This window comes from Phyllostomus hastatus, unplaced genomic scaffold, assembly GCF_019186645.2.
Source record: "Phyllostomus hastatus isolate PE091 unplaced genomic scaffold, TTU_PhHast_1.1 phas_contig_58, whole genome shotgun sequence".
In the NCBI taxonomy this organism is placed as follows: Eukaryota; Metazoa; Chordata; class Mammalia; order Chiroptera; family Phyllostomidae; genus Phyllostomus; species Phyllostomus hastatus.
This window is the reverse complement of record NW_025333916.1, coordinates 39,147,310-39,164,012: the sequence shown is the minus strand read 5'-3', so window position 1 is coordinate 39,164,012 and position 16,703 is coordinate 39,147,310. Positions and strand designations below refer to the sequence as shown.

Here is a 16,703-nt window from a genome sequence, read left to right as displayed (position 1 = left end):
CTCGATGTTGGACATCCAGCCTCTGGAACTGTGAGAAATGTTTACTGTTTAAGTCCCTCAGTCTGTGCCATCTTTGTCACAGGAGCCTGAACTAAGACAGCTGTTCTACTGAAGAGACAGCCTCACTATACTGGCCATTTTCTAAGCAGCCAGTTGCCTTTAGTACCCCCTTTTCTGGTGATTTAGATGATTCCCCATCTTGCAAGGTTGCCTGCAAGATCACCTAAGATGGAAAAACACTTCTCTGGGCTTACAAATAATCTAATAATTTGTTGTTTAATTACTGCCACTCCCACCCCGAAACACCCAACCTCTTAGTGGAGCTGTTGCACAGTAACAGAGGAAGGCAAAAAGGTGAAAGAAATTCGGTCACATGTTAGTAGACTAGCCTCTTGGTCCTTCCAGACACATTTGCACTTTTCAGTCCTGTTTACCGCAACCCGCAACCAGGCTCTTTAAACACCAAACCCACCCAGCCAGCACAGGCACTGGGAACCAACAGGAAAAGGGTGGTCCTGGGAACTGACCTCACCCTCACGCGCCTTTAGTTGCTCTTGCCATGCACCAGGTGAGGGGGGAATCTGAAGATAAAAGTGATACTGCCTTGAAGATGTGCTTTTCATGAACTAAAATCAACAGCTATGAAACAACATCTCTATACCGATTCCTGTTCATAGGCCACGTAGTTTCTTTTCTCAACCACTTAAGTGCCAGGATCCTTTGTGAGGCTTTTGGAAGGGAAGTGTGGTTTAGTGGCTCTCCTCACACAACCACAAACCCCTCCAGGCACTCGACTTCTCGCCCAAGGCCAGCTGCTCTACTTTCTCTGCCGCTGGCACCAGTCCTCACACATCAACTCACCCTGCCACATCAGTGATGTAAGCAGGTCTGTCTGATGAGAACCTGCTCTTCAAATAGGTGCATCCTGATGCAGCGCTGAGGATGTAGTACCACAAATTATAGTAATGTGACTTCACCACCCATTGTATGATGGAACACACACTAGTCTGTATGTTCAATAGGTTTTAAGCTTTCAATATTCAATTGTCTAGTTCTACAAACATTCTAAAATTAGAAAGACTGATACTAGCACTTATTCCCAAATCCTCAGTATACTTGTTTAGCAAAACCACCACTGCATTCATGTGGAGAAAACACAGACCCAAGAGCTGAAAACTGGTCAGCATCCAGGTTCACAGGAGGTAACCCTGACACTTTGGTCAGGAAGAATCACCATTTCCTAATTTTAGGAAATTGGACACGTCTTACAAGCAAATCCTCTACCCCTGGCGACATATAAGTGAACTTTTATCACGATTCTCTGTAAGCAGCATTCTTCTAGAAAATCCAGAGATACACAAGACAGTACAGGGGACGAGGGGGGAACTAGGTGGAGTCAGACTGGCAAGATTTGACCTGGCTCTGCAACTTACCAGCCATGACATTGGCAAATGATCAAATCTCACTGACAAAACGTGAGGAAGAAGAAATGTATCTCCTTCATAGGATGATGAGAATAGACAACAGAAGTGCTCTTCAAAACAAGACCTAGCCAGTGGTAACGGCAGCCACTGCTGGTCAGTTGTTATTTTACTGTAGAATTCATCCAGTAGCAGTTTACTCATGCATGGCAATTCCAAGACATTTCCTTGCACTCTAACCTCCACTTGTTCTGGCCCTCTGATAAGAAAGCCTCGATTGGTTCTGACTTGCCCTTCTAAGCATCTGTGGCTGCTGTAGGAACCTGGGCCTTCTCCACACACAAGTTGGCTTGCGTTCAGGGTGGGACCAGGACCGGAATAAAGCAACAGGGACTGCAGGATTAAACTTTCAATGCCAGGCTTAGCAGCCCTGTGATACTGTCCAAGGTTATGTTGGTGTAACTGTAACCTAAGGGCACTTAAGACACAACATAGTTACGTGATAGAAACTCTCACCTATGACAGGCCTCTGCAATCAAAAGACCCACCCATTTAGACAGGCTCATGTAAATATACTACTATTAGTAGGATCCAGCCCATACTCACCTCAATGTTAAAATCAATCTAAAGAACAAAATCAATGGTTAAGCTGTTAAAATAGTTCCTAGAGCTTTTTAAAAACAACAAACTCCTCGAATGAAGGCAGCATGTGATTATAGTGAATGCTTATTAAAGAGCAAAAGATAAAGGTGGTTTTAAAAGAGATCCTTTTAATATAACAAATACAGAAGCTTGTGAGACAGCATCCCTACAATTATGTCTTTGAACAAGTGAAACTATGATTACCAAACAACTATTTTTATCACAGCATCTACAGTGCTTGAAAAAGAACATAATAATAAATAACCATAGATGCATCATATGACACCCTTTTATTTAGTCATAGTAGTGGATCTTACTACTACATTTTATTCTGAATTTTTTCTTTACTCTTCAGACTCTCCAGGCTTGCGGATATCATCGATCTTCAAAATCATTCTAACCATCTGTGTTGCTAGAGAGATCTGTTGCTTTTTGCCAATCAAGGTTTCTATGACATGCTGTTGCTTCATATCTGAAAAATACAAATAAATTGATTTTATCCTAAAACAGCACACATTTAAGATTGAAAACTTGTTTTGACCAATGGAATCATACTGAAAACTTAGGAATTTACAAATTTGGAAGCCAGTTAAAATTCTCAGAGGAATAAATTTCATTACTCCCAAGGATGTTCTGAAATTTGAACATGGTTACTACCAGGAAGCTGGGGAGTTGGGAGTGGGGGAAACTCTCCCCACAAAATGTCTAACACCATATAACTTAGTAGACCTGAAATAAACGAAATCTGACTGTACTTCAAGTGCAAGAAAATTCCAAGACAGACCTAAAAATGGTACATTTAAACACAATCATGCATTAAAATTTAAACTTACAAATTTAAATTTTAAATTTGTAAGATGTTTAAACATCTGCTGTTAAAACATCCTTGGACTTTGACACAAAGAACAGAACATATTGTACTTCTAAGTTAAAAAAAACAAACAAGTGTTTCTGTGGCCAGAACTGACTGCAGAAGTCCAGCTATGGCGTTCTGGACCACCGTTTCGACAATCTAATGCTGTACTACCTTTCACCATGTGAAGTATTCCCATGGCCACAGAGATTACAATATATCACATTTATAAAACACCCCATAATTTATTGGGTATAAACACAGAATATGCTGTGAACTAAAAGTCAGTTTCAAGTCAGTTTCAGGGCTCTTCCATGAGACCCAGAACCAAAGCACTTCGACAGAACACTTGTGTAAAAAAAAAGCAAGACAAGAAAAGGACTATTTTCTGAAACCAGAGATGAAAATGGAAGCCATCTTTGGTAGAAATACCACAGTGCAGTTGCAATTAAATCAAATATCTAAAATTCAGGACCCGAGTACTTCAAGTGTGTTTAGTGTTTAAAAAGACAGTAACCTGCCCTGGCTGGCATAGCTCAGTGGATTGAGCATGGGCTGCAAACCAAAGCATCGCAGGTTCGATTCCCAGTCAGGGTACATGCCTGGGTTGCAGGCCATGACCCCCAGCAACCACACATTGATGTTTCTCTCTCTTTCTCCTTCCCTTCCCTCTCTGAAAATAAATAAAATCTTTAAAAATATATATATATATTAAAAAAAGAGAGAGAAAAAGACAGTAACTTCATGGTAAGCACTACGTACTACACAGCCATGCAGGAGGTAACTACTCAATTCAAGTCAAACCACAGCCCCCCGCAGCCCCAGCAGGTCCTCACCATTTGTTCCCTTGTGCAAGCAGTCGATCCCAAGGGCAGGGTTCGTCTCCTTCACTTGTCTGGCTCGGACCTCGGTCATCGTCTGGATGGGATTCATACCACTGTTCTCCGCAAGGGCCATGGGGATGACCTCCAGGGCGTCGGCGAATGCTCGCATGGCGTACTGCTCCAAGGTCGGGCACTGGAGGGAACAGGGCTATGGTAGGTGTGCTTGACAAAACCCCCCAGGAGCAATTTAGAAACCTAATTAAATCACACACTTTGGGGAAAAAACCCCAAACACTTGTGAAGAATTTTGAGAACTCGTGAGGGCTATATGGATTATTTCTAATCCCCTAGAATATTAAAATGTCACTGCAGAGTAAGGACGGTGAAGATGCACATATGAGAGAAGTCTGAGAATCAGCCTTACTTGTTTTGTTTCTATTGTAATGTATAATTAATTCTGAATGTCAAATAACATTAAGTGTAGAGAGATTTATACAAAGTAATAATTGGAAAGGCTGGAATGACTGAATGAAGCAGAGAAATAAATTTACAGTTACAGGACTTGGACTACATGGGCGTGAGAATGGACTCACACCGAACACCTGCTGAACTCCCGATGTTTTGGTTCACTTTGAGTCCAGTACCCGGTCTGCCTGTAGCACCGCTGCCTCATATACAGTCCAGAACCGTCTTAGTCCTCTGTGAGTCCCACGTGCATTTTACCTTATCTGCAGCCTGGCTAACTGCCAAAGCACAAGAGACTTCAGCAGCACCTCCGCCATACACCACACGGTTATCACGGATGAGGTTCCGGATGACACACAAGGCATCGTGAAGGGATCGCTTTGCTTCCTCGATGATCTAGGAAACAGTTCTGCCTAAATTAATGTGCTCACGACTTAAACATTTTAGAGCCAAATACATGGCACCTCTGGTTTAATCAAAGTGCTTGCTAAAAATATTCCTAACTCCCTCATTTTTAAAACCAGCTTGGTTCAAACACATGAAGAGAGCCTATCATAATATTTGTTATCAGATGGTTTCTATCTTTAGCTCTTCTCCCTATAATATAGTCAAAAAGCATGAAACAGGCAGCTAGGGACTCATTCCAGAACACATGACCAAGCAAAGGGGTCAAACAAAACAAAGAAAACCTCACAATGAGTCAGTTACTTAGGCTTCCTATTTTTACCTAAGGGACAGAAAAAAGGCAAGTGTGCCCTGTAAAACTGACAACGGAACATGGTCTCCAGAGATTTTATACCATAATATGTCACTTACTCTGAGAAAAATGATCCTGTTTTACTCATGGTTAAAGTGTCTCTGTTAAATATATTACAGACAAAGCCAAACCATGTATCAACAACTGGAAAAAAAGGACACATAACTGAATTCTCACCATCTTATTTCCTCCCCTGATGAAAATGGTTACAGCTCTGGAGTTCTTGCACTGCTCGATGACCAGCATCTTGTCTTTAGTTGTCCCGAATGAGATCTCTTTCACAAGCCCAGCAAAGCCCAGCTTCTCAGCTGTGAGCTCTGAGAAGCGTGGGACGATCCGCCCTCCTGTCGCGATGGCGATCAACTGATTGGGGTGAATTGGGCAGAGAGGGAAGACAATGTTGGTTGATGATGAATTTTCACAACTGGATCACAGATGAGCTGAACTCGACCACCCTGTTCACTAGAATTGCTGCCCCGCTTTGGCCACAAAAATTCAGGTTCAACCCAAAAAGTCTTGATAAAAGAACAAGGCTCTGAAGAGCCGAGTGCCCTGGTCGGGCTCTGGTGCTGCCCGGCTCGCAGCCTGCATGTCTTCGTAGTTCTCAACCTTATCTCCTGACTGTGCCCAAGCCAGAGCCCTGCGCAGCCGTCCCTCTGCAAACGGGGCTGCAGTGAGCACCAGCAAGGCCGTGTGTCCAGGTTCAGACCACGTCTAGGAGGCTGACACAAAAGTGGGTGAGACCACCTCTGCGAGCCAAGTAGAGGCCAAGTGAGGTAACATACGTGGAAAGCACATGCTACAAAACACTGGAAACAGACCGCACTGTTAGTCAAGTAATGAGACTCTCGCATTTCTCTCTCCCAGCTCATCATCTGCTCACCTATAAAGCCTTAGCATAACATGGTGATTTAGGACAAGTGCTATCAAAGCAGCCCCAAGATATGTGAATGCATGTAAGCTCCACCCATAATGAGTTCAGAAGTCTCCTTCCACAGAGTTTCCTACCTCGATTTCAGGTCCTCCTACCCAACGAACTGCAGGCAAATTGTTCTGAAGAAGTAAATGATTTGCTTCATCATCAAAGCCCCACTGGCAAATAGCTAGGTTAGCGCCAGTTTCTTTAATCTGGGGGGGAAAAAATGCCACAGTCATATTAAGAACAAGCAAGTACTCTTTGTGCTCTATGTCTGAAAAAAGTTTGAAAAAAGGTGACAGGCATAGATGGTAAGGTGGGTGTATTGAAATGAAGTACAAAAAAGGAAATACACAACTGCCTACTTTCTGTCAGCTCCATATTCTAAATAAGGAACATGTATCAATGGGAATCTCCTCATTTTTAAACTTGTCTTTAAAAATCAGTAACGCATCCCTGGCTGGTGTGGCTCAGTGGATTGAGTGCCAGCCTGGGAACCAATGAATTGCCAGTTCGATTCCCCGTCAGGACACGTGCCTGGGTTGCAGGCCAGGTCCCCACTAGGGAACCCATGAGAGGCAACCACACATTGATGTTTCTCTCCCTTTCTCCCTCTCTAAAAATAAATAAATAAAATCTTTAAAAAAATCAGTAATGCATATGGAACTCAATTGTTATTATGAATCAAAGCAAGAGAGTTAACAGAGCTAAGCACCCTGTTAGCTCCCTGGAAATCAAGGTTAATAGCTCTGTCCTGTCACAAATACCTATGAAGCAGCTTCACCCACCTGAGTGAAAAAAAAATTGATACACATTGCTCTGTAACTTGCTTTCCTCACCTAAGTGGGCTATGCTCTGTGCACCCAGATACAGATTTATTTGGAGACCAAGAATGGTGATCCTTGCTTCTACGAAGCAGCACTCTTCCACTCCTTGCAAATGGTTCACATCCCGAGGCGCCAACGCTCAGAGCCACCCCTCCTTTGGGGGTCACCTGCAGCAATGGTGCCGTGGCCCACAGCCACCATTTCACTTCCACCCTCACCCAAGACTCTCAGGCAATCTCCCACATCTGGCGCTCTCTCCTTCCTCCCCCAACTCACTGGAACTTAGTCCATTCACTGAAAATTCCTTCTTGCGATGTTCTCATTACATCATTGCTGGGAACAGAGCCTGGTGTCCCCTGCACTCCTCCTCAAATGGCTGATTTTTTCTTCCATAGGCTCGAAATAGGAAAGGGGCCCTTTCTCCTTGCAGCCACCTTCTATGTTTCTCTTGGGTCACTCCCTCTCATTCTTACCTCCCTTGGCCTCTCAGTTCCCACTGTTCTTCCTCCACTGCACCTTGGCCAGCCGGTAATGGCCCTTTATTTACAAACTCCTGCTAGCATGCTGCAACCCTTCAGTCCGCCCGTTCTCTCTATGTGCCAACCACAGTGCTGCCTCAGAGCCTTCGTCCATGCTGCCCACCCCGACCCTGCCATAGCCTGGGAAGTTTCTCACCCAGATACGCTGCTCTCACTTCACCCACGTCCCCATCCACACATTACCTTCTTATGGGCCTTGTCTGACCAGTGTCTGTGACAGAGCAAGAGCTCCACTCTGTTCCCTGCTGCATCTCAGAGCCCCCAACAGTGCCTGATACGAAGCAGGCACAGAGAAATATACCATGAAAGAATAAATGAATTCAATACTCCTCCGAAAAACAAATTATCAAACTATCCTCTAGTGTACTTGCTATGATAACATCCCCGTTCATGTATCTCTGAGTTCTGCTGTTTTAAATTCCCAAGGGCGGCGTGTCAAAGAAGAACCGCTACACCACAGAGCACACATGAAAAACAGTTAACAGCCAGAGGAGGAAGAGGGAAGGTATTTACATAAAATAATCCTCTGACTTGTATGAGCAAAGTACTAGGATCTCTATGATTGCATTCTGGTTTAATTCTAGGTATCCAGGAACTCTACTTTTTTGTCTAAGAGTCTTCTTTAGATGTCTCAAATATGTGGTAAGCCACATTAAGATGTTCTAAACCTTGAACTTACTAGTGTAGATGTATTCAGGAAAGCAAGTATGTAAAATCAAAAGCACAGCTGAAGATAACTGAGCCTACTCTTTCAGGTACCCTAGACACATGATCATTTTGAGACAAAATCAGACTTCATTCTCCTTATGCCTTCCCATGTCATTTGATTTGTTCTTATTGTGAATATTTATTCCTTTTAAAATTTAAAAGTGAAGAAAGCAAGCCTATACTATTAATATTATTTTTAGCCACATAATGAATTATCAAGGTAGTACAGGTTAGCACCACATACATGTATTACCTACAGCTGCCTGACTGCATCCTGTAGGAGCTTCAATGCCACTAATGAATTATGAGAAGACTTACTTGTTGGATCATTTCTTCAAACTTCTCCTTTTCGTATTTCTGAAGGGCTTTATAGTCTTCCACAGAGGTCACATCCAGCTTATGCTTTGTCTTTGGTTTTGGTGGTTCAAATGGACACGTGAGAATTGCAATCTTAGCATCTTCTACTTGCTATGGGGAAACATAAAAACATTTGAATTGGTGGCTTTAAAAGCTAAGAAAGCCTGAATCTGTGAAAGGCAAGGACTTACTTTTGGCATCTGCGGGTGACTAAAGTCCTTGTCCACAATCACACCCTTAATAAGTTTAGTGTCCTCCAACCTCCCGCCCACTTTGCCTTCGACTTTAATGAGCTCGAAGTCAACGTCTCTGCGCTGCATGTCAGCCACAGTGAGGACCGCGTTCACGGCAATCTCAGCCATCTGCCGGTGACAGCTGTTAACTCTGATGGAAATACACAAAATACACTGTTCACATTCACTTACTGCATCAAAGTAGACCACACAATGTAATGTGGCAACTCAAATACAAATTAATATAGTGTAACTGGAAGGTGTTTTATTAAACTAACAACATTCAGAGTCTCAGAAAGGAATGCCACCACAACCCAGACTGTGTACAGCCTGGGACACAGGTTCTTAACCAGGAACCAGAAACTTGGATGGAAAAAAATTTACATCTTTATTTTCACTAACTCTAAATTTGATACTTCCTTCCATGTGGAGGTCCACAAGAGACAACTGAAGTGTGGCAATAACAAAGATTGTTCCGAGATTCTGCTACCGTTAAAGAATACTATTAATATTTTAAAAGTCCAAAACAGAATGGGAAAGTTAAGAAATCACCCAGGAGAAATCAATCATCTGAAGGAGGTGTTGCACTGACTGAGAAGTGAGTCTCGGTGTGGTGTTTTACTTTGCAAAAAATTCCAGTGCAACAATGGTTAGAGGTGGGGTGGGGGGTATCTTTTTGGAAAGCTTTGAAACATCTGAATAGACTGCTCAGTAAGTTTACTTTTGATTCTGGAAAAACCACAAGGGAAATCTAATATCTGAAATCTTACATCATTTAGGAAGATAACCATGAAACTAAAAATGTTGTTGGTAACTGCCTTAGCTGGTATAGCTCAGTGGATTGAGTACAGATTGTGAACCAAAGGGTCACTGGTTCGATTACCAGTTAGGGCACATGCCTGGGTTGGGGGCCAGGTCCCCAGTGCGGCGGTGCGCCAAGAGGCAATCACACACTGATGTTTCTCTCCCTCCTCCCCCCAAAATAAATAAATAAAATCTTTAAAAAATAAAATATTAAAAAAAATTGGCACTGTTAGTATCCTAAGTAGGTGATTTACAAAATTCATCAAATCAATACGAAGCCACTGAGGTCACTTCCTGTTGCCTTTAGGAACAAACAAACCAACTTTGCCACCTCTACAAATACTACCTATAACACCGAAAACGTACACTTTGGAGCCCAGCGTGGTTTTTGCTGTCTGAATCAGAGGCTCAGTGTCCTTTACGTCAACAAGGACAACATCACTGATTTTGTCCAGGTGACTGATTGCAATGCGGGCAGCTTGCTCGTAGCCGTCAGCGATCCTGATCGGGTGAATGCCGCGGTCCAGCAACTGCTCTGCTTCTTCCAACAAGGCGCCAGCCAGGACTGCAGACGAGAAAGTGCGCAACTGGTTCAGGAGAACGTTTTATCTTGTATAATCTATGTAAATTAGATGCTGCCCTGGAAACCTGAAGGCTCCACAATTAAGCTGGAGGTATCTTAGAGGCTGAGACCCTCTATCTATTTTTAAAATGAGAAGCACTTGTTTCAGTTCTGGAAAAAGTCTAACAGGTCTCCCATTATAGATGGATGTTGAACTGTCAGTGATATAAACAATGTAACTAAGAATATAATATGAAAACATTACAAGGGGGAAAATTTATGTTCCTGGGCCAGGGATTTGTTTCTGTGACATGCACAGTGATGATAAAATTTTCTTATTTATTCCCCTACTCCCACCCCCTTCAGTCCCACAAATATGTTTTCTTTAATATTGCTGCACTAACACATCTAGAACAGTGTTTGGGGCTCAGTTTAGTTTTGAATAAATGAGTTAAAATTCCACCTGCAGAATGTAAACAATTCTTTAACCTTCCTCAACCTCTCAACATTTCAGAATGTCAGAAAAAATGCAAGACCAGTAAACGAACACTACTTATTAGTAACATTTTGCCACGTGTTTTCTCTGTATATGCACTCGTTTCCTGTTCAACTCTTTGAGAACTGTTGCAGAAAGCACGGCATTTTCTACATCAACACAATGTATTGTGCCTGTCATGCAGGAAACTTAACACTGAAAAACTACTATGTTGTGACACAGGATACACAATCAAATCCCCCTAAATGTCCCACACATCCCTCACAGCTTAAAATAAAATCTGGCATCTAATAAAGTTGTATGCATTACAGTTGGTTGACATTTCTCTTTAGCTCCTTTAGTCTAACCACCTCCCCATCCTGTTCTTTCATGATACTGAAAGCTTTGAAGGGTCTGGGCTACTTATTTTGTAGGGTTTCCTTCAACTTGGACTTGTCCATTGCCTCATAATTTGATTCTGGGTAGACATGTTAGCCCTGTGATTTTAAATAACATCCCTTAAATGAGAAAAGACATTTTGCCCTTTCTTACCAACCACTCCTGTAGTTCCATCTCCAATTTCATCATCCTGTGATTTGGACAGTTCAACCATCAGCTTGGCAATCTGATGGTCAACATCCATCATGCTCAAAATGGTGGCACCATCATTGGTTACAGTCACATCGCCATCCTTATCCACCATCATTTTATCAAGCCCTGAAAAGACAGCAATGGTCAGACTGGCTTTGGTGGTGGGGGAAAAGGCGGCCTATACAAAAATCTATGAAGAAAGTGCTAAAAGTCATGACCCAGGTCCTATCTAGGAATTTATCATAAACAAAACGTTACCATCTAAAATTGACTAAAAATTGCTAAAACATGAGAAATGGCAGAAAAATTATGGAGCACCACTAATGGAGTATCACCAGAGGACAGCTCTGAGTTGTAATCCGCAGGGATGCTTACATTTCATAGGCATTTGGAAATCACAAAACCAAGGACCCCAGCACCTGTACTGTGGACCACACACTGTGCAGCAGAGGTCAGTAGAGTGCTCCTGCCTTTCATTTTCTCATTAAAAAAATAAGTCTTTTGTTTTACCTTGAAAACCCTAAGATGAAACATCCCAACATGAAATGTAAGGCAGTAGTGAAAAATGAGACTTCTAGGATGGAAAGTCTTCAGACACTCAATGGGAAGAGCAGAAAACAATTAAAAATAGCATTGCTGCCAACGATGCAACTAGAAACACCAAAGCTGAAAGGGCGCCGAGTGGCTGATATGCACAAAGGCAGAAAGAAATGACACTGCTGCACAACAGATACAACAGGAACATGGAACGTCAAGAAACAGTCAAGAAACACTCACCAAAGTAAACAGGAAATTGTCAAGCAAGTAATGGACACCTCACCATTGCAGTGCTAGGTGCTGGCAAACTATAATGGACTGGAATGGGACATTTTCAGCAATGTTCTGCTTTGGAAATGACAAGCTCAGAAGAAAGAGTGGCTTTAACACTTAGGCAAGATGTAGCATAGGCAGTTAGGGGCTACTCTGTAAGGTCTGACAGAATAATGTCAATCAGACTTCTAGGAAAACCTATGAACATAACTGCTTGAGCCTATGCTCCAATTACAGAGGCTAAAGATGAAATCTAGAATTTTCATACAGGTATTGAAGAAGAAACTAATCACACACGAACACATGACATCCTTATAAAAGCAGAATCAAATGTTGAACAATTCAGACTAGGGGCCAGAAATGAAGCAAGAGATTGGCTCGTGGACTTCTGCAAAACCAACGACTTGTCCATCACAAGCACGTGCCTCAAACAGTTGAAAAGGCAACTGTACATATGGCCTTCAGAGATGGTCACCACAGAAATGACAGGCTATGTAATCAGTAACGGGAGATGGAGGAGCTATGTCCTCTCTGCTAAAACAAAACCAAAGCAGACTGTGGTACTGACCACGAACTGTTAACACTGAACATTAGGGTAAAGCAGAAAAGCACTGAGAGATCGTAGTGCCAAAATACAATGTAAGGAACATTCGTGATGGATTAAAGTCCATGTAAAGAACAGATCTGCACTGATAGACTTAACTGCCTAAAAGCCAGAACTGTGAACTGAAGCAAGAAATATTTTTATGGACAGAACGTGAAAAGACAGTGCTGGAAATAAAAAAGAAAAAAAAAAACAAAAACAAACAAACCCTTGAGATGGGTGACAGAAAAAAACCCCTGAAAATTGTTCGAGACAGGAGAGCGGCAAAAGGCGACAAAAGCAGGGTTAGAATTCTGAATGCAGTTTTCAATGACTATCATGCAGAGATAAAGAAAACTACTATAGCATTAAAACAGTCAACATAAGGAGATAGAAAAGAAAAAGTAAAAATAAGAGATCTCTACCAGAAGATTCAAGAAATAAAAGAGAGAAATCCAAATCTTGATTAGGAACGCTGCATGACCAATGAGGAAGCACATTATCTGGTGAGGAGGAAAGAAAGACAAGGTGGAGGCAACATGCTGACAATCCACACAGAACAGGTGAACAGAATGACAGGTACTTCTGAAGAGCCCTGTGAGGAAGCATTATACAAAGCAAAGCGAAAGCTGCCCTGAAAGTATGGGGAAGAAATTAATCACCAGGGGTAGAAAATCTGTCAAAACCCTAACAACACTAGGTCAACATGGAAAGCAAGACAATGGCATATAGACTGGGAACATTCAATACGCATCCCAGTTGTCGAGAAAGGAGATGCCAAAAAGTGTGGTAACTATATAGGAACATTGTTTTAATTTCCCACTCAACTGCAAGCACTTGCTGGATGCTGGAGTGCTCCAAAGAATTTTAGTTACTCTGTTTTACAGACTACAGAAAAGCCTTTGACTGCATGAAAAGCTAGGAACTGCTCTGAAACAGGCACACCTCTGCACTCCATCCTGATGCACAACCTGCACTGTGAGCAGGGAACTGTCAGGACGGAATGTGGAATCAGAATGCTTTCCTGTCAGCGAAGGTGTCAGGCAAGAGTGCATTTAATCTCCCTATTTGTTTATTCTGTCCGCAGAACTGGGCTAAATCAAGAGGAAGGAGTGAAAATTGATAGAAAAAAATATTAATAACCTAAGATACGCAGAAGACATCATTTTACTGGCAGAAAGTATCAATGACTTGAAAAAACCTCTGATGAAAGTGAAAGAAGTGCAGAAACAGGGCTGCATCTGAACACAAAGACAAAAATCATGGCTACAGAAGAAACACACAACTTGAACATAGACAATGAAGATGTTGAAGACGCTGAAGTTGTTACAGGTTTTGCTTACCTTGGCCCAGTCATCAATTCAAATGCAGATTCAGCCAAGAAATCAAGACAAGGCTGAGACTCAGAAGGGGAGCAATGGAGGAATTAGGAAAGATCCCTAAGAACAAAGATGTATCATCAGAGACCACAGTCAAGATCAGCTAAATGCCTGCATTTCCAATTACTACATATGGACTCGAAGGATGGACAGTGAAGAAGGCTGACAGGAAAATACTGAAACCATATGAATTATGACACTGGAGGAGAGCTCTATAGATACCTCGGGGAGCTGGGATGACAAGTGGGTTCTAGAGGACATTTAGCCTAAATTATACCATTGGGGGCAAAAATGGCCAAGTTGCCACTGTCCTATTTTGGGCACGTCACTAGAAGGCAGATTTCTTTGGAAAAGACAATACCGGGTAAAACACAAGGCAGAAAGGAAAACAGGAAGGCCAAATACGAGATGGACTGATTCTATAAAAGAAGCCATAGGCATGAGTCCACAGGAGCCCAGCAGGGTAGGTAAGGACAGAACATTGGGGTCATCACTCTGTCACAGGGTCGCCAGGAGTCAGAGCTGACTCATTGGTATGTAACACATACACATAATTTGGAAATGAAATGATGTTACGTGGGAATAAAAAAATCTGACCTAAAACTGTACGCACGTTATTACCACAACCACGTTTTGGGTATGGAACACACCAAAAGTTTGGATGTAGTAGCAGAGTAGGATGGCCTCTCTATTACAGAAGAGGAACAGATACCCTCTTCTGTAAAGAGGTTTTATTGACTAGTCTCTGATTTACAACTTTTGTTAAAAAAACTCAGAATGTTAGTCTCTTACCATTTGGTCCAAGTGATGTTCTCATTGTATTTGCTACAGCCTTTGCTGCCATTATATGAGACTAAATGAAACAGAAAAAGCAAATATTCAGTTTACATGTAAGTTTAATAGTTCAAAGCATACTGCTGATGTTCGATTTTAAGACCACTTGGTGATGCTAACTCCAGGCAAGAGCCCAGCTGTCAACATACAGCACCTTGAACGGTCACACACACGGTTTATCGCAGAAATACACTCTTCTCTCAAATGGTCGAGCCAACACATAACCTGTACATAGAAAGTCACCCTTGTCACCTGCCAAGGGTGTCAATACTGAAAGAAATGGAAGCTTGAAACCACCTGTTCCTGTTTCCACACACAGTTAGGTCCATTTTTGCTCTGAGTCTCGTTTTCCTTCTGTTCTTGCTGTCACAACCCAACCCAGATCCACAGGACCTTATGGAAATTCAGGGTCTCTTACCTTACCTCCTTTCCTTCAGATTCATCCTACATCCATCTAAGCCACCCATTTTTCTGTTACTTCAGTCCCCAAACCTTACAGTCTTGTCCTCCTGAGCAGTGTCTCAAGAAAGTCTAAAAGCCGCAGCTTTTACAAGTCCTCCACAAGAAACTAGGTCTCAGACTGTATTATGTATTACATAATTGAATATGTAATACAAGTGGCCTGAGTACCTACCATGAATCAAATACTGTGCGGTCACTCCTCAGGTTACCCCACTGAACATGCATTCTCAGCTTGACAGAGGTGCATTACCCCCACTGAGAAGAGGTTCAGAGGTTGCACAACTTGTCCTAAGTCAGTCTGTGGAAGAACTGCACTGTTTCCTAAGTAAACCCCCAAGAGATGAAGTGAACAGGGACACCTCAGACCTGGTGACTAAGTCTATACATATTAATTCGTGGATCACTTCCCTTTACAAGAGACTCTAAAGCCAGGTAACTCTAGTACCTGGCTTCCTCTACTTTCTGTCAGTGTCTGTGCTCAGATGACCAGTCCTTACCAGGACTCCCACAGTGGTGTATTTGACTCCCTTGTTCCCTTCAGTTCAGCCCAAATTCTACTTCCTAAGGTACAGTACTACCTACATGTTGACCCTGCTCAAAGTCCCCTCCTTCCCACAGGATAGTATCTGGACTGTGGGGCATTCAAGGGCTTCCATTTTTTGGAAACTAGCGCAGCTTGAAGTAGATTGCTCCATCCAAACCAGAATGCGCTCTCCCTCTACAACATGCCATACTATTTCCTTCCCAGGTCTTTGCTTTTACTGTTTCACTTTTCCAGCAGGCTGGCTCAATCTCATTCAAAACATGACTCTATCCCTGATGGAAAGCCACCTCTATCAAATGTCTGAAGGACACCTCTAACTTTTATCTGCATCCCCTCTGATTACAGGTGATTCTGGTCACATACTGGCTTTATTTTGGTTACTGGTGTCCATTTCTCACCGCTACTGCTAAGGAAGGTTGTATTTCCTTCCTTAAGGGTCTACATTGAAAGCTTTTACAACATTGCATCCAAGAAAACGCCATGCACAAAAGATACTCAAAAATGAACTTCCATTTCTTTTGGGGCTGTTGCAGATGCACTAGCAAAAGATTAAGCATCAGCGTCTTAAATATCCTGGTGACTTGAGAATACTTACTTTCTCTGCATCTTTACTGACAAAAAACACTGAACCGTAAAGCTGCCAGGCTAGAGAAACGAGCGAGACGCGAGTTCACTGCTTGTGACTTAAAAACTGCCCCACCCAACTGTGAAGGGCGCTTGAGGCTCAACCTAACCCCTAAAGGCTTACAGGCTGGCCTATCCCAAACTCTGGGAGCGGGGTGCGGAACCGCACACGAGAGGAATTCCCTAAGCTTTTACCCAGAGCACATGGCAGAACCGCTGCTAGGCTTGCGCAGGCGCAGAGCCACGGGTTTCCGCCGTTTCCTCGCATCCTACCGCCAGTGGGACCCGGTCCCGTTACCTTGAGAGCCTCCAGTCCCATAAGACGAGTCTTGCGGTCCTGATCCTTAATAATAAGGAATGGGCGGCCATATTCATCGAAGGCGAGAGTCCCGACGGACGCCATGGTGCAGCAGCTCAGGTTACTTTCCCACAACCGACCGAGATCACTCCGGAACCGAGAACACACCTTCCGCCCAAGGGCGGGTCACAGCTC

General features: G+C 42.8%; 1 protein-coding gene across 1 annotated transcript; it reads right to left on the bottom strand.

Annotated features, from left to right (window-relative positions):
- Positions 1-2,171: 2,171 nt before the first annotated feature.
- On the bottom strand, positions 2,172-16,698 carry CCT5 (chaperonin containing TCP1 subunit 5). Its single transcript, XM_045848160.1, has 11 exons — positions 16,509-16,698; positions 14,539-14,599; positions 10,936-11,100; positions 9,713-9,911; positions 8,501-8,693; positions 8,271-8,420; positions 5,971-6,090; positions 5,140-5,325; positions 4,464-4,601; positions 3,753-3,933; positions 2,172-2,535 (listed from the first exon to the last, which is right to left on the bottom strand). Exons 1-11 carry the CDS (start codon positions 16,611-16,613, stop codon positions 2,408-2,410), a joined length of 1,626 nt encoding a protein of 541 aa, XP_045704116.1. The 5' UTR covers positions 16,614-16,698; the 3' UTR covers positions 2,172-2,407.
- Positions 16,699-16,703: the final 5 nt, after the last annotated feature.